Raw genomic sequence first — 21,811 nt, 5'->3', positions numbered from 1 at the left:
TGGCAGGGGGGCAGGCTAGATGATCTGTTCAGGTCCCTCCTGACCCTAGCTACTATGAAACTATGCTACTGACCTTTTCACTATAGGAGCAAATTATTGACATATATTCAGTTTGTTGTTTAATGTAACCTCCAGTCCTTTTCTGCAAGATTGCAGTGTAGCCAGTCACTCCAAGCTACTGTGATTTTCTCCCTGCATATTTGCTCACTACTCTTCCCTAGCTAAATATGACCAAGTTTCCAATGTCAGTTCACAGTTTAGCCAGGATAGCCTCGTGCTGCATTTCCTATTCATTCTTTGCACTGGAATAATTTGCTCCAGCTCCAGCAAACTTAATAAGGCCTCCTTAAAGTGCAATTAGCTCTCCTGGACTCCCTTTCTCCTCAGACTTGCCTCTAGGGTGTTCAGTCTACCAGCTCCCTAAGCTTGTTAAGTATGCTTTACTAAAGTCCAGAAAAGTAGACATGTGTACTACATTTCAGTGTGAAAAACACTGCTTACATGTACATGTGTATCTAGTTTCAGTCTGAAATACATTTCATTGCCAAATAAGCTATTAAAAATTAGGTTTACTGTGTACAGGAATTCCCAAGCATCTTCACTACATTTCAGCTTTTTTACATAAATTGTTTGATGGCTGTTCATATTATTGATGATACTACTCAGATGCCCTATTAGTAACAAAAAATAGTATGGGGGTTTATTATTGAAGGCATAAATATGCATTTAAACACTAAAATGTGGAGTAATTTGTTTGGACTAATACAATAAATGCTATATTTAAATACCAAAAAACTAGTTTGAGACTCATATCATCAAATTAATGAAAGATAAAATGACTTTGATCCTGCCTGTGAAAAAAATATTCCATATTCTCTCTCTGGATCTAAGACCTCCACTTACAGCCTGAATCCCACCAGCCTCCTTTGTTGCTAAGGATCTCCACTAAATTCAAATTGAGAAATGACTGACTAGAAAGAAGGATTTTAAAGATGAGGAGAGAGTTGGAAACATCATTTTTAAACCTCTTCAGAATTACAGAATTAATCATCATACTAGAAGCCATACTGAGAAGAGGAGGAGGATGAATAGGCTAAAAACAGAGAAAAAAATCCAAATGTTGGGACAATGATAGATCCAAAGAAGTGAAATTTTATTATTGTGATCAGATAAATAAGCAGAAGCTTTCAAAGAGTTTGTGAGAACAATCAGAGAGAAATAAGGAAATTTTCTTCTGAAGTTTGAGGAGTGATTACTGACTGCAAAAGGGCAATTAATAATAATAAAGCATTATTACTTAGGAGAAAATATGGAAGCTCTGCAGGGCAAGCAATAGGATTTTAAAACTGTTATCAAATGAACCAAACTAGTGACCATTTCATATTTATTTCCCTTATGTTTTTAAGGAGGCTAAAGAAAATTTTTGCCTCTTCAATTTTGGCATTTGGTTTAAGCATGCCTGTATGAGAAAAACAAAAGCATTAACATTCTTGAAATCAAACCTGGAGATTTAGTTCTCAGAAAAAGCAAGCTGCTGGTCCTTCCTTCTCCTCTAAGCCAAAGAATTTTCTGCTTATAAAGTATTTAAATGGGTTTACAACAAACCATTTATAGTGCAGTTTGGCTACCCAGTGTATTTCAGGAATGAATTGTGTTTAATTTGGATTTTAAACATGAGTTTAAAATTAATTCCAAGCAACTCCTGAATATTCTTGTGAAACAAAAGGATGGCTCATCAACAATTATCATTCCAAATCCAAATTATCTTTACAATTACAAGATGTGAAAGAATAAGGCAGTTTTGTGCGGAGTTCTCAAGTCCTATACATTAATTCATGTTAAAGTCTATCGGAATACTATGACTTCTTCTGGAAGGACAGATCTATGTAAAAGTTTACACCAATAACAAGTTCAGGTTATTCTGGTTTCTAACCTGCATACATCTGTATGGAAATAAACATTCTTCAGAATTTTTTTTAATCGAGAGAGAGAGGCCCAGCTGTGACTGTTTGGTCCAGATCAAATGCAGCAACATCTACTAAAAGGAAAATTCTGCTTCCAGACATAAATCCTTTGGATTCATAAAAGGATGTATGGAGTTTGTGTCTACATTTTAAATTGTAAATTCTTCAGAATAGGGATCATGATATTGTTTTCTGTGCTTTCTACTGTGCCAAGAACCATGTTAGTACTTTAAAAAAAACAAAGCAAAAACAAAAAAAACCCGAACTACGCTTATCACCCTGTATGACTCTAGCAACCTGTGATTCTATAGAGCATACTGGTCTAATAGTCTAGCCTTAGCTTGGGAATTATTTGGGGCACCACATTAGAGGAACGATGTAGAGAAAGGGTGGACAGCCCACTGAGGGATATTGTCTAGCCTGTGGCCAGTCCCTTGGCTCTGCCCAACCCAAGCACAGATGGCAGCCCAGGCTATGGTGCAAGCAGCCAGTCCTGCTGCCCCCTAGGTATGCAGTGAGGCTGTAGTGACATGGCGGCTGGACTCACTTCCTGGCAGCCCCGGCAGCAGCAGCAGCTTCCAACTGCCACTGGACTGGGTCCCACTGCCAAGGCAGCCCAGCTCCACATTTGGCTGGGATGGGGCTGCAGGTGGGCGAGGAGCAACAGCAGAAACACGGGGAAGTGACAGCGTGGGGCCAGGGCCCAAGATCCTTGCCTTTGCCCCGCCAATCCCATTCCCAAATGCCACTCCCCGCCCGCCCCTGGCCCCATCTGGGCCACGCATGGAGCAGAGGTGTGATTCACTGCCCACACGTTCCTACAACAGGAACCAGTTCTCTGGGCAAAGGCATGTGGAGGGCAGATCACAGCTCTGCCTTGCTCACCAGCCCATGATCCCGGGGTCTCCATGGAGACCAGCTAGGATCCCTGGCGACAGAGCATGGCTAGGTGTATGGGATTGGGTTGCTTAGGGAGTTTTGGTGACCTGTTGGGTGAGGAGGGGGTGCTGATTTGGCCTGCAGCAGCTCACCAAAACTTCCCGTCTGGCTCACAAGCCCAAATAATTGCCGAGCCCTGATGTAAAAGAACTAGAGAGGGCAGAAGTGACTGACTAAGATGATAAAGGGGTTGGAAAATGTACCATATAAGGAAAAGTTAAAAAGAATTAAGTATGTTTGACTCAGAGAAAAAGAGATGAGGCAGGACATGACAGAAGTTTTAAAATATTCAAAAGACTGCCCCCCAAAAATGGAGACTCATTTCCTCTGCCACTGATATATATGGCAATGTGTTTAAATTGCAGTCAAGCAAATTTAGATCACATCTCAGGAAAAAAATCTTTTAACTGTAAGACCAGTCAGACAATAACAAGGGACACTGAAACACAAGGGGGGGGAGGGGGGGATGTGCTCAACCAGAAGCAGCAGCATATTACTTCAACCTGACTCCTCAGTGCATAGATTGGGCACTTCAGTGGGGCTTTCTGGCGTTTTTAGGTAAGGTTGATTCAATCAATTATTAGATAGAAGTGCCAAAAAAGCCCCACTAAAGCACCCAATCTCTACAGTTGTTGGGAAAACTGGATGCAACTAAGGTGCTGCCTCTTCTGGGTATGTGCTGGGCTGAATTCAGGAGCACACTGAATTTCCCCATGTCTGCGAGCAGCAAAGATGCCTAGGAAAGCTGAAGTTTTTTTTGCAAGAAAGCTGGATAGGCATCCAGCCTTAGGAAAAAGACCTTAGGAACAGCAAATCCTGCATTTGTTCAGGAGACTCAACTGGATGAACCTTAACTCTCTTCCAAAAACATGATTCTATGAGTAAGAAACGTAGATCTCTGAAAAATTTCAAAGCACTTTAGAACAACCACACCATTCAGAAGTCAAATCACTCAAACATGCTCTTTGTTATCAAAAATGCAAAAAAGAAACAAAAAAAAATCCAGAAAGTATTATAAAAATTGTTATTCAACCGATTAATATGTAGCAAGATGGCATCAATGGATTTAAATTAAAAAAGATAAATAGAAGGCACAATAGAAAGCTCCTAGACTGGAAGCAATGATTTATTTAACATTCTCTCAGAACAAATACATTTAAAAAATTTTGGAAGAGGGCAGGGAAAACTTCAGCAGAAATCTCTTTCAAACAAAGCCTGCATGTTACTGCTCTGATTTTGATTACAGCAGACCCAAAATAAAATTATCTTTTATAGTAAGCAGATGTTAAAGGCAAGCTGACAAAATGTTAGAATGAAGCAGAAATGTGTCTTGTATTAGCTATTGTATTATGAAACAAAAAAGGTGCAAGTGATCTCTCATATGTTCAATAGCAGATTAACACTCATGTAAACAAGAGAAAATGATTTCTCAAACTACTTTTTGAAATGCATATAGAACAAAAAAAGAAATAGCGACTCAAGTCCATCATACTCTTATAGTAGAATAGTTAAGTAAATGACAAAGGATCATTAACATGTGTTTTAGTTTGAATTTAGAAATTTACAAAATGTATTAAATCATGCATAGTTTGTTTACTGTAAGGATAAAGACAGATCTATATACTTTCAAAATAAGTGTTGTGTTGTGTTGCATTATGTTGCGTTGCACAGATATAGGCCATGGAACCTATGCATTTTTAGGCAGAATAGTACAGCTAACCAGCTCCCTATTAATTTGTTAGAAATTCTGCAAAAAGTTCCACCTCAAATTAAGTTTTTTAAATGGAACCAAAAACTCTAAGATTTTAGAATACCAGAGATGAGAGTAGTCATTTGGCAGATTTTGAACAGAATTAAAAAATTCTGAGTTTAGACTTCATTTGGTTCTTATGAGTTTTGAAACGTCACATATTTAAAATACTGAAGAGGCAGAGAAACCGTTTATTTCCACACTCCTAGAGATAACTTTGAAGTTCAGTGATTTTTCCAATATTAAATGAATTACTTAGGAGAACAAAACTATTATCAAGTAGTTTAGTTGGCACTAAACAGCTTCATTTCATATACTGCTTATAGATGAAGGTGAATTCTTTGTATCAAACAGAGGTGTAATGCACATTTAGGGCTAGATTCTATCCTCTAAAGTACATGCAGTACAGTAGGCTATTTTTCCCTTGCACTTCTTCATTTCCCTTAGCCATTGTAATAATTCAAGTTGCAAAATATTTTAGGAATGTGGGGGGCAGGGGAGGAAGTGCTTGCACATTATACACCTCTCTCTCTGCATGTGCATCAAATGTCTTAAGAGACCACACATTTAAAGAAATATAAATGATAATATTTCTCTGTCAGGAACATCCTTTGAAAATCATTGCATTGAGTTTAGTTATGAGAAAGACATGTGTTTCCATTGCCTTTGATAAGTTTCAGATCAAGGCTTTGGCTAATACCAAATCAGTAACAAACTTTACCATATCTGGTAATAATCCACAGAATGAAGTATACAAATAAAGAGATTAAGAGCAACATTTATATAAGACTTGGAAAAGTAATGTATAGATCATACCTTGAAACCAGGACTTCCAGGTAATCCATCCTTCCCATTTCTCCCAGGTTCTCCCTGTGGTAACAGTTAACATCATATTATTAGCTGTTTTAACAACATCAAATTAAAACACATAAATCACCCTTACAGAACTTACAGGTCGTCCATGTATCCCTGGAAAACCTGAATCACCTTTTTCTCCCTTTGCACCCTGGAAAATATAATTAAGTCAGCAACAATCATTAAGGGAAATACTATTCAAATAGTATCTAAACAAAAAAATCAATCACACATGATTTCAGCACACTTAGTCTATAAGTCATATATTGTTTGCTTTCATTTTCTATGAAAGATTGCTTTAGAATGATATATATATACATACAAAACAATATACCATATTTTGCAAAACTGAAGTGTTGCCATTCCATTTACACAGTAGTAAAATACAGAAATATAACAACAGTCCCTGAGTCAAGTAGTTACAATAGATAGGCATCTAGCTGGGGTCATCTAAACCCAGCGCTCTTTCCTGCCTATGCAGGGGCTCGGACTTGATAATCTATTGAGGTCCCTTCCGACCCTAACATCTATGAATCTATGAATTTAAACATACTAGAAAATGTAACAGTGGGCAAGAATGCATATGCATGGACCCTAGGAGACATTAAATTTAATGGCACAAAGAGATCTGATCCCCAATCCTAAAAATCGCATCTCCTGTCATGCCGTATGTATGGCAAGGCAGGACACAAAGATCAGATACTAAATCACCCTCCACTGGCACAGCTGGCCAGCATATGTAGAGCACAAGATCCCAGGTTCCATGTACACTGGCAAGTTGAAAGTTGGGTACAGTGCACCCCAAACAAGGGAATCAAATCAGCTTCCTCTGCTCTTCAATTTCAAAGCCAGGTGCCTGGCAGGGCTGCATACAAGGCTACTAGGTGGCCAGCTTTATATAGAGGGAGTTAATTGGCTCCCACCCACTACAAGATCTAAGCCAGGCACCCAGTTTTGACCCTGCTAGGCTTGGGGAGCTAATTAGCTCCTCCTAGCACATGGAGAACCTCAAGCAGCCTTGGATGCCAACAACTGGGAGGAGGGCACCTCATCACCAGAAAGCAGTAAGGGCCCTTTTCACAATGCTGACCATCAGCTGATTGTTTGCATGAGGACTGGGCATGGTACATATACAATCTGAGAGGTCATAAAAACTAGCCACAAGAACATTCTAGATCATTTCTGAAAATTCGTGGTGATTGGGGGAGGTCCCAGATGATTGAAAAAGGGTATAGTGCCCATCTTTAAGAAAGAGAAGAAGAAGGATTCAGGGAACTACAGAGCAGTCAGCTGCACCTAAGTCCCTGGATAAATCATGGAGGAGGTCAAAGAATCTTCAAAGAATCCATTTCTAAGCACATGGAGGAGAAGATGGTCATTAGGACCAGTCAGCATGGATTCACCAAGGGCAAGTCATGCCTGACCAACCTGATTGCCTTCTATGATGAGATAACTGGCTCTGTGGATGCAGAGAAAGCAGTGGATGTGGTATACCTTAACTTTAGCAAAGCTTTTGATACCATCCCCAACAGCATTCTTGCAAGCAACCTGAGGAAGTATGGGTTGGATCAATGGACTGTAAGGTGGATAGAAAGCTGGCTGGATTGTCAGGCTCAACAGGTAGTAATCAATAGCTCAATCTTTAATTGGCAACCGGGATCAAGTAGAGTGCCCCAGGGGGGTTATCCTGGGGCCAGTTTTGTTCAATATCTTCATTAACAATCTGGAAGATAGGATGGATTACATCCTCTGCAAATTCACAGATTACACCAAGCTGGGGGGTGTAGTACATATGCTGGAGGGTAGGTCAAGGATTCAGTGACCTAGAAAAACTGGAAGATTGGACCAAAAGAAATCCCACAATGTTCAATAAGGACAAATGCAGTCCTACACTTAGGACAGAATAATCCCATACATTGGTACAGACTAGGGACTGACTGGCTCAAAAGCAGCTGTGCAGAAGAGGACCTAGGGGTTACAGTAGGCAATAAGCTAGATATGAGTCAACAGTGTGCCCTTGTTGCCAAGAAGGATAACAGCATACTGGGCTGCATTAGCAGAAGCACTGCCAGCAGATTGAGGGAAGTAATTATTCCCCTCTATTCAGCACTGGTGAGGCAACATCTGGAGTACTGTGTTCAGTTTTGGGCCCCCTCTGGACAAATTGGAGAAAGTCCAGCGGAGGGCAACAAAAATGGTTCAGGAGCTGGGGCACATGACCAATGAAGAGAGACTGAGGGAACTGGACTTATTTAAGTTGCAGAAGAGAAGACCGAGTGGGGATTTGGTAGCAGCCTTTAACTACCTAAAGGGTGGTTCCAAAGAGACTAGAGCTAGACTGTTCTCAGTGGTGACAAAACAAGGAGTAATGGTCTCAATTTGCAGCAAGGGAGGTTTAGGTTGGATATTATAAAAAACTTTCTTACTAGGAGGGAGGCAGAATATTGGAACAGGTTACCTAGAAAGGTTGTGGAATCTCCATTCTTCTAAGTTTTTAAGGTCCAGTTTGACAAAGCCCTGGCTGGAATGATATATTTGGGGATGAGCCTGGTTTGAGCAGGGGGTTGGACTAGATGACCTTGTGAGGTCCTTTGCAACTATAATTTTCTATGATTTTGTATATATGTGTAATATTTTTATGGCTAGTTTGCCATTTAATATAAAATTGGCTGAATATGTGGCACGTTGGTATGTATGGTGTGATTAACGCATTAATCATGCCATAACCATAACATCTGCCAGGGATTTATAGTATACTTGTGTTTTTATAAAGTCAATATTGCATCTCGCCCAGTGCTTCAGGTTTTTACATTTTGTTTATTCAGACATCAGATGACAACTCTTCTTGAAGAAGTCCAATTCTGTTCTATTTCAACATGACAAATCACAACATGTGAGATTATTTCTTGGTAACACACTCTGTAGTTACATTCATATGTACATGCATTTCATATGTATGTATGTGCATACACACATACATGTATGTACGCACATACGTACACATATATATGTAATCATTGTATTCCATTGAAAAGAAAACGTGATGGCTGAAGAGTGTATGAATAAAAAGAGAAGCTCAGGTTTTATTCTGCCTACTAGACATCCAAATAGCATGCATCTTGCCTCAGGAGAGTGAACCTAATCTACCCACGGAGTCAGATAGCTCTCTCTCTCTCTCACTGGGTTGGGTAACTTATGTAATTCCAAAGCACACATGCACTAAGCACACAGCCATCTACAGGCAGGCAAGACAGAATACAAAATTCAATGCAAGTCACAAGAAGAGGGGTGAATCACACCCCTTATATGTCCAGTTCAGGTCTACATGTTATGGATTTATTTCTAGCAGAAGAAATTTCAGGGAAATTTTCACCTCTAGAAATGTTTCCAGACAAGGCAGCAGTGCAGGTGTTCAGCCTGCAACTCCTCCCTCTTCCCTGCTCTTCAAGCCTCTGCAAGACTAGAGTCACCCCATACAGGGACAGTATGGTGAGAAGTGGCTGCTCCACCTCTATTCCCAGGGAAGAGTAAAGCTGAAGGAAAAAAGAATGTTTATTGTGCTGCAATCATCTGATCCCTGCAGAGTTCCTGCCTCTGGCAGGGAGGCTGCACTCTATGATTTCACAAGGTCCCTTCCAGCCCCTAATGTCTATGAAATCTATGAAAAAGGCTCCCCACCCTTCCCATGATGGGGAACAACCAATCTGAGAGGGAAGTGGCTAGCAGAGCAAAGCCCACAGCTAGTTCAGGCAGTTCCCAGATGATGCACACAGCATAAATGGCATTTAAAGACTGTGGGGGCAGGAACCAGAGTGATAAACCCTCTGCAAGGCCACTCTGCCTTCCCTCTAACTTTCAAATCACTACCCTACCATCCAGCTGGGGGATAGCTCTATCAAGCCTTCAGTCAGCGCAGATGTAGTTAGGGATCTTCTGGAAGGATCAGACATTTTTAAATCTGCAGGTCCAGATGCCCTCCACCCAAGGGTGTCGAGGGAGCTGGCAGGGGTCATCGCGGAGCCCTTGGCCCGGCTGTATGAGCATCCGTGGTCATCTGGCCAGGTGCTGGGGGATTGGAAACTGGCTACTGTGGTCTCAATTTTCAAGAAGGGGAGTAAGGAGGACCCAAGTAATTATAGGCCTGTAAGCCTCACCTCAGTGCTCAGGAAGATCTTGGAGAGAATCAACAAGGAGTACATTTGTGGGGGGCCTGCAGGGGAGATCATGCTCAGGGGCAATCAGCATGGGTTCATCAAAGGCAGGTCCTGCCAGACCAACCCGATAGCCTTTTATGACCAAGTAACTAAATCCTTGGATGATGGTGTCACTGTGGATGTAGTCTTTCTAGACTTTAAGAAGGCCTTTGACATTGTCTCTCACCCCATTCTCATCAATAAATTAAGTGACTGCCTGCCTGCACAGTTGGATGGGTAAAAAATTGGCTGATGGGGTGAACCCAAAGAGTAGTGGTGGACAGGTTGTACTCAACCTGGCAAGATGAGAGCAGTGGGTTTACCCCAGGGCTTGGTCCTCGGGCCCGCACTGTTTAACATCTTCATCAGCAACTTGGACAAGGGGGTGGAAAGCACGCTGTCCAAGTTTGCTGATGACACTAAGATGTGGGGTGAGGTGGACACACTTGAAGGGAGAAAGAGGCTGCAACTAGATTTAGACAGACTACAAAAGTGGGCAGATGAGAATAGGATGGGGTTCAACGTAGATAAATGCAGGGTGCTGCACCTGGGGAGAAGGAATCCACAGCATACATACAGGCTGGGGAGTTCCCTTCTTGAAAGCACAGAGGCGGAAAGGGATTTTGGAGTCATTATTGACCCCAAGATGAACATGAGCTGCCAATGCCAGACTGCAACAGCAAAGTCAAACACACCTTGTTGTGCATCCAAAGATGCATCTCAAGCCAGTCCAGAGAGGTGATACTCCCCCTCTATGTGACATTGGTCAGGCCACAATTGGAGTACTGCATCCAGTTCTGGGCACCACACTTTAAGAAGGATGTGGCCTGCCTTGAGAGGGTCCAAAGGAGGGCCACCCGCTTGGTTGGAGGGCAACAGGGCAGGACCTATGAGGAGAGGCTGAGGGGCCTGAACCTGTTCAGCCTCAGCAAACGGAGGCTGAGGGGGGATCTGGTGGCTGCCTACAAACTCATTAGGGGAGATCAGCAGCAAATAGGAAGGGCCCTATTCCCCCCAGCAGCACCTGGGGTGATGAGGAACAATGGCCAGAAGCTGCTGGAGAATAGGTTCAGGTTAGAGATTAGGAGGCACTATGGCTAGATGATCTGTTCAGGTCCCTCCTGACCCTAGCTACTATGAAACTATGAATGGCAGTGGCAGTGGAAATCATGGGGCTCAGGGAAGCTCTCTGCAAGCCTGCTTCTGCCCCTGCTGGGTTTTAAATCATTGTCCTGTGCCCAGCTGAGCAGTTGGAATGATAAGAGGAAGCCAGCAAGACTGGTACCTAGGTTTGGGGACAGACTCCAGATCCCAGTTCACAACCTGCCACTGCTGCCCCTGTTGCCCACCTTGCAGTCCCTGGTTTGGGGGAGAAGCAGGGAGCAGCAGTGGCTGCTTCCCTCCCCTCCCAATCTGGTCTGGGAAGGAAATTAGAAAAAAAGTATTTCTGGGTCCCACAAGAGACCAGCAAAAGCCTTGGGACATAGGATTACTAGATCTCTTCCACACTACAGAGCGAACTTATACCCCAATCTGGGGACCACAAATACAACTTCACATCAAACACACTAAATGTTAAGCTAGAGCTCCTTGTCAGGTACTATTATCCACCCCTTTCATAAAGTTATTGGGAGTGTTCAAACGAGTATGCATATTTGTGCTGCTGCTACTTGTCCCTGGGGAACACTCCACACATGTGCTCTGGCACCGGGCAAATTGTCCCAGATGGGGTAGGGGAGGTTAGGGCCAGCACCTTGGCTAGCCCCAGCAGCATTTCCTGGGGTCCTGGGGGCCTCCTGGGGCTACAGCAACAGCAATCTGGGTGCATGGAGCCTGGCCAACAGCTGGAGTGTGGCTGTAGCTGGCCAGGCATCAGTTTCACGACACACACGTGCTACCATCTGTTCCACCCCACTTTTTTTGATGCACCCTTCTTTTTTTGTTTTTTGATACCAGCAAACCACTTGCATTCTCATGTGCGCATGCCCATCTCATTTAAGCTTAAAGAAATTCTTTGTCTCCGTTACTTTGTTTGGAAGAAAATTCAAAAGTTTATTTTTTCTGATCGTTAGAAATGTTCTCATTTTCCATCTAAATGTATAACTAGCCAGTTTGTGGCCATGTGATCTTCAGCCTAAAATGCTCTTAATATTCCCTTATATTCATACCATATACATACTTATAAAGAGTGATCATATCCCCTCTCAATCTCCATTTAGCTGAACTAAATAAATCCAGTTTCTTTAATATTCTATCATAAAAAGATATCCATTCCCCTGACCATCTTAGTGACCTTAGTAGTTAGGTCACTAACCTAAGAGGCTGGAAACTTGGGCTCTAGGCCTTGCTCAGCTTGAGAAGATTTGAGCCTCTCTCTCCCTTTTCTTAGGAAGTGAGTTAACCACTGGCCTAGGCAGGCAGGTCTGGGAGCATCCTCTCTATTATTTCTATTGAAGCTGAGCAATAGGGTAAACAGAAATGAAAGGGCAGAAAGAGTGAATGCAAAAAAACTTGACTGCAGCTGAGTGACGAGAACTCAGAGGAGAACCTCTCCGAGGTCCCCAGGACCCCAGATAAGGCTGCTGGGGTCAGCCCGGTGCTAGTCTCAGCATCTCCTACCTCACCTGGGGTAACCTACCACATGCAGAGGGCATGTGGCACAGGTGTTCCCTGGGGACACCTAGCAGCAGCACAAGTTATCCTGCTGCTAGTTGTCTCCAGGGAACCAACTGTCTACCCTTGTGTGGATGGGGCCAATGGGTTCACTTTTTTAGTAAGCCTCTGCTCCCAAAGAAGGCAAAGATGATATTTATGCATTTTATATTAAATGTAAAAGAATATCATACATAACCAGCATGGTGTCATAACCCAGGCTTCTCTTCTTCCTGGCAGTCTCTAATTTTGAGTGACGTCCACTGTCCCCACATACACCGCTCTGTTTTTGGTTTTTTTTGTGCAGGGTTTTTGGCCCCTGGATATTCAGGGGTCCAAAAAAACCAAACCAGCGCACTACTCCCTTGTAGTGCAGAGAACAGCTGAATGTGTGACATGTGGCACCAGAGACATGTCTGCATTGCCACATACCACATGGCCATGCTCATCTGGACATGGCCATTGATGGTTTATCAGGGACTTCAGCAGGGTGAAATAAGATTGTACTTATATTTGATGACACATTGGGCAACTTAGATGCACTGAATACAGGTGAAAATGTCTGCATGAGTAAGGATCGAAGGATTCACACTTGTATAAATAAAAGCTATTTTGAAATATCAGTATATCAATACAATGCTTGCAATTTCGTATGTCCTTTACTTTAAACTTGCCTTTTTACCATAAACTCCTGGTGGTCCTTGATCTCCTTTAGGGCCCCTCTCACCCTAAATAAAAATACATATAAAGAAGTTATTTTACTTTTAAAAATGGAGCCAACTAATTATACACCATTATAAACATTAAGTATTCCAACTGACTGACTGACTGATGGAAAAGCATCACATATCGACATAGGCAGATAAGATTCTTCAGATAAATCCGGTATCTTTTATCAGGCCAACTAAAATACTTGGAAAATGTATCTTTTGCAAGCTTTTGGGTACAAAAATATCAACGTCAACTTGTGGCAGACTATTGCCCAGGACTACCCCAAATGGGGGAAGTCTGCTGCAAGGATCTCAGTACTTTGAAATCCTACAACAACAATAGAATATAAAAAAAGTGGGAGAGGCAGAAACAGTTTGTTGCAGACTGAATCAAGAATCTGGAGCCACCCACCCCACGTGAATGGGGTTGCATTCCCGGTTGCAAAAGTCTGTTGGTCCCAGATTGGCCTCATCAGCCATCTTTGAACACACAGATAAGACAATCGTGGCAGGCAATCAACCTCGATTGTGAAGAACTGCTGAAGATAAAGATAAGGCATATAAAACAGAATCATATTCCTTAGGTTGGAACTATAGTTTAACTCACATTTGCTATTGAGTACATTTGCTATACTACTGAAACTTGCTATATCAGAAAATAATAATATTCTGTGAACAGGGAAGTTAACTAATTCCACAATATGAACTGAAGCATTCAATTTTATGGTGGAAGCAAGGAACAGAGTAGCCAAATACAAGGAAACTCAGTGTGTAAAGTTATATCCCAAATACAAGGAAATACATAGCACAGATGCAACTGAATAGATTAATATCTGAAATACAGTCAGATTAAGAGATACAGTTGCGAATAAACAAAATACAGACTTCACAGTACAAACTCTCACAAACAAAAGGCACAACTGTGCAAGTTAATGAATTCCTTGATGGAGAGGTACCTCTGAGAAAAAATAGAAAATGTTTGCTACCTCTTAAGAAATACTCATCAACTTGAAGGCCTCACGCCTTTGTTTTCAATAGAAGCCCCACTTCCATAAGTGCCTAAATGGAAGTTTAGCTCTTTGAAAATCTAACCCCTATTGTGAGCTGTATATTTTTGAAAACCCAAGTTAAAAAAATATATATTAGGAAGAACTTAAGAAATAAAAATCAATAAGGCAATTAATAAATTGGAGATGTAATTGAGGGATCTACTCTGTAGTTATTCAAGAATGTATTAGATAGGACATACATAGGATTAGCATAGCAAAGTCCTTCAAGAACCTGAGGGTCACACTGGAGTATGCAAATATAATATAAATAATGCAAAATGCAATGTAATGCAGTGCAAAATGCAATATAAATAATGATTCCATTACTCTGACATACTATTTACAAAGAAAGATATAATGAAAATGTAAAGCTATTCAATATAGATTCTGATTTAAAGCTCAAAGAATCAAAGGAAGTTTTTATGTTGAGTTCATGGGTTGTGATAAGGACCATAATGTGCGCCATCCACACAATTCCCATAATCACAACAGATCATCACCAATATTAGCCTTACTTATTGTGTGTTTATACATACATTTAAAAACATTTATATACATCTTATAGTTTTATCATTAGCTGTTAGAAAGTAGATATTGAATAATCCCTGCTGCATGGGTAATATTAAAAGAAAGATTTAGTTTCAACCTTTGGTGCTGGCATCCCATGTAATCCAGGAAAACCAGAAAGTCCACGTTCACCCTAGAACAACAAATATATTATATATCCTTACATCTAATAATATATTAAAATAACAACCCATTCATAAACAAAAGGTGATTAACAAATAATCAAAAGACTTAAAATAAACCAGCTCATCTGAATCTCACTGAAGACAACCCAAAGAGTCATGCTGTCTTCAGTAGGCTGTGGGTAAAAGATGCGCTGCTAGCAGTGGAAATATCAAGGGTATTTGACAATTTGTGATAAAAATGTTACTGTACTTTCCAATCAAGATCACCCTACATTAGCTAAAACAAAAAGGCTGAGGGGCATTTGTTGAAATCTGGCACTCTGTATAAATATAAAACAGATAATATAATGCAATGGTTCTCAAACTGGGGGTTGCGAACCCCCAGGGGGTCACAAGCATTTTAAAAGGAGGTTGCAAACTTCTCTTCCCTCCCCAACATGCAAACGCTCTACCCCCTTCCCTCCCCCAGCGGCAACGCATGTGTTCTTGGACTCGCCCACATTGGATGTGTCTCCTTTGTTTTCTAATCTGGGCGTATATGGGTTAATTAAGATCAGTATTTAACTGTCAACAGTTCAACTGACCGCATGTGACTGAGTGCAAGATTTCCCTTCACACAAGTAGGATGTTGTGAATTAGGGTTTTCAGCAGTTGTCACTATAAAGAGCAAATAGCAATCAAAAATAAATGGGAGGCACGAAATGAGACTGGCAGTCTCAAAAATAAAGCCCAGGTTTGAAAAACTAAGTAGTACCGAGCACGCTCATCCTTCTCAGTAAAAACTATTGACACTTTTAAATTTGACTTTTTTTTTCAGTGAAACATTTCTAAATTTGATAAAAACTTTATAAAGTGTTTTTTGACATATTTCATTTACAATACAAAAGGTAAATGTGCTTTATTTATCTCCTACCTAAATCCTAATGAAATCAATAGCTTTAATAATGAGGGGGTCACATAAATGTATATATTATTTTATGGGGTCGTGGTATCACAAAGTATGAGAACCCCTGATATAATGCATTATATTAAGTACATCAATTATGTACACACATCTGAAACAGTTATATATTCTGGTCCTCCCTCCATGGAGGGCAGGAAGGAAGGGACAATCTGTGCTTTTATATAAAAAGCCTACCATGGCCCTCTGGAACAGTTCAGTTCTATTCTGTGAGAAACAGAGAAATGTCCTAACAAAGGGATACTTCCACAACATGCTTCCTTGAACTTTCAAAAGTTGGCTATCCATTTTTTCTGTTCATTCATCCAATCCACTTCATCCCATTACATTGGAAGAGAATGTGTTAGTATTTAAAATATTTTTAAGCAGCAAAATTTACAGCATAATTTAAAACAGTTTGAATAAATAGTTTTTTTTTTTCTCCATAAGAAAAACATCTTGATGAATACAGTTGGCAATAAAAGACACTTTAAAAAATCCTCCCACATTTCTGTCAGGGAATTTCATTAGCATAGCTTTGTTTATATTCTTGGCCTTCCTAGTCACATTACAATTGCCAGATGTCAGGATTCCCTAAGTTTTTGTCATTGATTATGGAGCTCTTTACTTGATGATTTATTATGAAGCTTTCTTGAACAATTTCAAGGGAAGGCTTAATTAAAACTTCCCACTACCTGACTAGACCATAAAAAGCTGCCAGTTTGCTTTGGTAGATAGATTTTAATTTAAAAATTGGGTAAGACAGTTGTTTACCATGTATTTTCTGGTTAACGTATCTTATCTCTACTCAGATGCACTATTTAAAATTATATTCAGACAAAAAAAAAACAGAAAACTGGTTTACATTATATGACTTACTGAGTAACATAGGGTGCCTACAGACATTTAGGCAGTCTGTCAGGGACGCTTTCTAACTCATGGCACTTTACACAAAGCACCATGAGTTGGAGCACCATTGACCCCAACAAGCATTCACCTGCTGGGTAAGAGGGAGCGGGAGGAGGACAAGCCTGCGTGCACTGGCCCTGGTTACCAGGAGATGTTCCATCAGCCTCTAACGGACTGCCAAAATTCCCCACTCCTCAGCTCCACCCCTCCATCAGGATTCAAGGAGGCTGTCAAAATGCCCCTCTCACCAGCCCAACCCCACCCCCAAGCTCCAGCCATGCCAAAGCCAAGTCAGCAGCTATGTGCTGCCCCTTGTCAAGAGACTCAGGCAGGGGTGGGAGAAGGGAGCCCCCCCGACATCATGCCCCCCCTCCCCATTACCCTGGCTGGAGTATTGGGGAATCCAGGATCGGCCCATGAGGTGGGGGGAGATCCCTTCCCCCACCCTGTGGCCAAGCGTTTTGACTGGCATCACGCAGCTTCTGACTTACCTTTACCATAGCCAGAGCTGGGGAGGAGAGTGGAGGGAACAGAGTCCCCTCACCTTGCTTAGCTCCCCTCCAGATGGCCGCAGAGATACCTTCCCCCCTCCTCCCACTCTCCTCTCTATGATAGCCCCAGAGGCCTGGCTGAGCGGGTGCAAACACCATCCCAATCTTGCAAAGGTGCATGGGATGCAGATGGAATCACCCATACTTAAGCCTTGCAGGGAAGCTGAACAACAGTTCTCTAAGGCACTCTGCTCTATCGCGCCTTCAGCTAATAGCTGATTTAACAAGGGTTAATCTTTCACGTGATGGGTCTTTTGAAAAGTGCTCTACAGTTTTGCATGCGTCTTATCTCATGGCTGTCAAGCACTTTCAGGGGGGCTTATCACATGAAAAAAGGAACCTGTGTAAGTGCCCATAATTTATCAGGTGCATGTTAAGAAGGTTCCAAACTGGAGAGGCTGAAAAATATTTAAACCACTCAGTAGTATTCAGGATTGGATACTATTAGCTAAAAAACAAAATACAAACAAATCAGAGGGAAATGAAATAATGAACATCGAATGTCCAATATTTATCATAGTTGTACATGGACCCTCTGACCTACAACCTGTTGCATGTTGACAAACTCCTAGGCTTATGAAGCCCTAGTGGAGTCATTGGGGCTGTACACTGGTTTACAACTCCTGCAGCCTGCAGAATCCTGATGAAGTAATGACAATTAGAAAATTAGTCCTATCAATTGTATCTTCCAACATATAAATCAGTGTTGACAACAGGGTACGATTTTTGTGGCTGATATATTTTATTGGGCCAAATGTATAGTTGAGAAGGATATAGACAAGTTTTCTGGTATATGAAGTACCCTTCCACAATTACAAATGCAATGCAAGTCATAAAAATATATGAAGAACTTGTAGAACATCTTCATACTTCCATTCTTCTTGATTAAAAATGAACAGAACCTTAATTTTTGCTCATAAGGGGCAATTTAATTATGGAATAAACTAGAACAGTCAGCAATGGAAACACCTACTTTCCTGACATGGAAATGCCTGTAAGTAATGGGATGAAATTAAGAAACAAAGATTTAGTCTGAATATCAGGGAAAATGTCCTAATGGTGATAAACTACACAACAGTGGAAAAAAATTTCTAAGGAAATTGGTGGAAGCCCTAATTCCTGGCATATTAAAAAAATTAGCCTGGATAGAGCATTGGAAAACAAACTATATGACACAGCTGCACAATCCTGCAACAGCAGGGGAATAGACTGAATGACCTAAGAAATGGTTTTTCAGTTTTACCATCTAACACTTCAAAACTAGGGGAAAACAAAACTTTGAAAAAGTGAAGTAAAAGGGGGCAAAAATCACTATTGCACATAGCTAGTTATCAGCCAGTTTAACATAAATGTGCAAAACCATCAAAGTGCATATGCACGTATTTTAAGTATATGTTTATGTGCTTTATTGAATCATGGTATTTTTGGCATCTGATTTGATAAATTGGAAACACTAACAAGCGAAGGACACCCTCTAAGAACTGGCTGGAAAATTTTTTTTTTTTTTCAAAATGAAAAGTTTTGATTCCTTTTTGCATCAGAATAATTGTTTTAACACTTTTTACAAAAGAACAAGAGACAGAGAAAGAGAGAGAGAGGAGGAGGAGAATCATAGAATCATAGAAGTAGGGTCGGAAGGGACCTTGTAGATCTTCAAGTCTGACCCCCTGCCTGGGCAGGAGGGAAACTGGGCTCAACTGACCCCAGCCAGGTAGGCATCGAGCCGCTTCTTAAAGACCCCCAGGGTAGGAGCCAGCACCACTACCCTTGGAAGTTGGTTCCAGATCCAAGCCTCCCTGACTGTGAAGTAGTTCCTACGGATGTCTAATCTAAACCCACTCTCCAACAACTTGTGGCCGTTATTCCTTATTATCCTGGGGGGCGCTCGGGGAAACAAGGTCTCCCCCAAACCCTTCTGGTCCCCCCTAGTGAGTTTATAGACGGTCACCAGGTCCCCCCTCAGCCTTCTCTTGTGAAGGAGGAGGAGGAGAGAGAAAGAGACAAAGAGAGAGAAAGGGGGAGGCAGAGACTGACACATTAAAATCTGCACTAATCAGGATTGCCAGTGGTTAGGGGTAACTTACCAGACATGTTGAAGATCCAGGATCAAATTTAGTCAAATTCAAAGCAATGATCTGAAAATGGGTTTCCTGTATCTGTCTTAAACAGCAGATTAATGCCTATTTTTGGATGGCCTCATTCTCTCCATTTTGGACCAGAAATTAACTTTCTACTGCAACTTTCAATACATTTCCACAAAAAAAAGTTTTGGTTTCCATGATGTAAATACTGTCAAAAAAAATTCCAACTGAAGGCTGTCAATTTCTCTGGAGGCTGTCTTCAGGGATACAGTTTTGAGAAAAAAAGGCATGGTTTGTTTAATGAGAGATACTGCCATACAAACAAGTGTCTATATATCTTGACATCTGTTACCTTTCAAAAACATTTTCTGAAACTAAAATTAGCCGTCTCAAAGTTATTCTTATATAAGTGTTACCAGTAATATTTCATAGATTTCACAGACATAGAGGATGTAAGGGACCTCATGAAATCATTGAGTCCAGCCCGCCCACCGTAGGCAGGAAGTCAGCTGGGATCAAGTGACCCCAGCAAGAAATAAATCCAGCTGTTTTTTGAAGGAGTCCAGAGTAGGTGCTTGCACCACCTCTGGGGGTGTTTGTTCAAGACCCTGGACACACACACCATAAAGAACTTTTTTCTTCAATCCAATCTAAAATTGGGCTTCCTGGAGTTTATGGCCGTTAGACCTTGTTATCCCTTTGGGAGCTCGGTTGAACAGATATTCTCCCAGGTCCTAATGTACTCTGCTTATGAAGTTGTAGACTGCCACCAAGTCCCCCCTGACCCTTCTCTTGTCCAGACTGAAGAGTGCCAAGTCCCTCAGCCTCTCTTCATACAGCCGTCCCTCCAGGCCCTAGATCATATGAGTGGCTCTCCTCTGGACTCTTTCAAGTTTCTCCATATCCTTCTTGAAGCGGGGTGGGGGGGCGATACCGGATGCAGTACTCCAGCTGCAGTCTCACCAGGGCCAAATAAAGTGTGAGGATGACTTCCCCAGTTTTTCCTTGAGATGCATCGGTAGATACACACCAGAGTTTGGTTAGCTTTGCCTGCCACCGCATTACACTGGTGACTCATATTCATCTTGTGTTCAATCAAGACCTCCAAGTCCCCTTTGGTCCTGGCACTAGCGAGCATAGCACTGCCTATAAGTATACTCAGGGTTCTTTATACCGAGGTGCAGCACCTTGCACTTCTCTGTATTAAAGGCAATCCGGTTTTGGTTGGCCCACCTTGAGAGTGTGTCCAAGTCAACCTGTATTCCCAGCCTGTCCTACAGTGTGATGGCCCTCCTCCATAATTTGGTATTGTCCACGAACTTGGCCAGTTCACATCCGACTCCCGAAGCTAGACCATTGATGAAAATGTTAAAGAGTACTGGCCCAAGTACTGAGCCCTGAGGGACTCCACTGGTAACCCTGCACCATGTTGATTTGCTCCCTTCAACTTGTACTCTTTTGGTCTGACCCCGTAGCCAGCTGCCTAGCCATTGGACCATATGATGATCAAGGCCACAGTTCCCCAACTTAACCATGAGGACATCATGGGGAATTAGGTCAAAGGCCTTCTTGAACTCCAGATAAATGACATCCACATCATCTCCTCTTCCAGGGCACATGTTACCTGGTCATAGGAGGAGATGAGCTTGGTCAGGCAAGTACTGCCAGTCACAAAGCCATGTTGGCTGGCATTCAGAAACTTGCCTTCCATGAGTCTGGCATTGATGGATCCCTTGACAAATTTTCTCCAGGATTTTTCCACGGATGGACGTCAGACTGATTGGTCTATAGTTCCCCGGCTCAACCCTCTGCCCTTTCTTGAAGATAGGGACCATGTTGGCTCTTTCCCAATCATCTGGGACCTTGCCTGAGTGCCACAATTTTTTCAAATCTCGCTGCCAAGGGGGATGCAATGATGTCTGCCAGCTCTTTCAAGACCCTCTGGTAAATTCCATCTGGGCCTGTGGACTTGTGAAAATCCAGTTTCTCAAGGTGTTCCCTCACCTGATCCACATTGATTTTGGGCCCATCACTTGCTCCTAAATTGGTTTGTGCCGTTTCTGGCAGTGTGATCCTCATGGAAGGTGGGAAAAATTGATGAAAAAAGTCATTTAGGAGATTGACCTTTTCTTGGGCATCTGATGTCAGTTGCCCTGTTGGATCTCTCAGGGGCACAATACTGTCCTTGTTCTTTTTCCTACTTCCCACATATCTAAATAAGGACTTTTTGTTGTCCTTAATCCCCATAGCTAGCCTAAGTTCGGTTTGTGCCTTGACTTTTCTCAACCACTCTCTGGAGGTGTGGTCGAGGGCAGGGCAACCCTCTATGACAATACTTCCTGTTTTTCAGCTGATGTAGGCTACTTTTTTTAGCTTAATGAGGCCAAACAGTTCCTTATTCATCCATAGGGCCTTCCTTGCTTGTTGACCGCATTTCTTGCAAGAAGGGAGGGCTTTGCCCTGTGCTTCAAGGATTACGCTTTTGAGCAATGACCATTCCTCATGTACTCCTGTACTCCCTTTTCG

At 41.9% G+C, this 21,811-nt stretch overlaps 1 protein-coding gene across 2 annotated transcripts in view; it reads right to left on the bottom strand.

The window, feature by feature from the left end:
• The window catches only part of COL21A1 (collagen type XXI alpha 1 chain), a 231,873-nt gene that overhangs the window by 86,492 nt on the left and 123,570 nt on the right, over positions 1–21,811 (bottom strand). For both annotated transcript variants that reach the window (XM_006033922.3, XM_025215851.1), the window contains 4 exons: positions 14,759–14,812; positions 13,028–13,081; positions 5,606–5,659; positions 5,470–5,523 (listed from right to left, as the gene is read on the bottom strand). In XM_006033922.3, coding sequence (XP_006033984.1) covers positions 5,470–5,523; positions 5,606–5,659; positions 13,028–13,081; positions 14,759–14,812 — 216 coding nt within the window. The remainder of the gene's footprint in view (positions 1–5,469; positions 5,524–5,605; positions 5,660–13,027; positions 13,082–14,758; positions 14,813–21,811) is intronic.

The sequence above is a fragment of the Alligator sinensis genome, unplaced genomic scaffold, assembly GCF_000455745.1.
Source record: "Alligator sinensis unplaced genomic scaffold, ASM45574v1 scaffold482_2, whole genome shotgun sequence".
In the NCBI taxonomy this organism is placed as follows: domain Eukaryota; kingdom Metazoa; phylum Chordata; order Crocodylia; family Alligatoridae; genus Alligator; species Alligator sinensis.
Note: the sequence above shows the minus strand (reverse complement) of the source record. Positions and strands in the feature narration are given on the sequence as shown.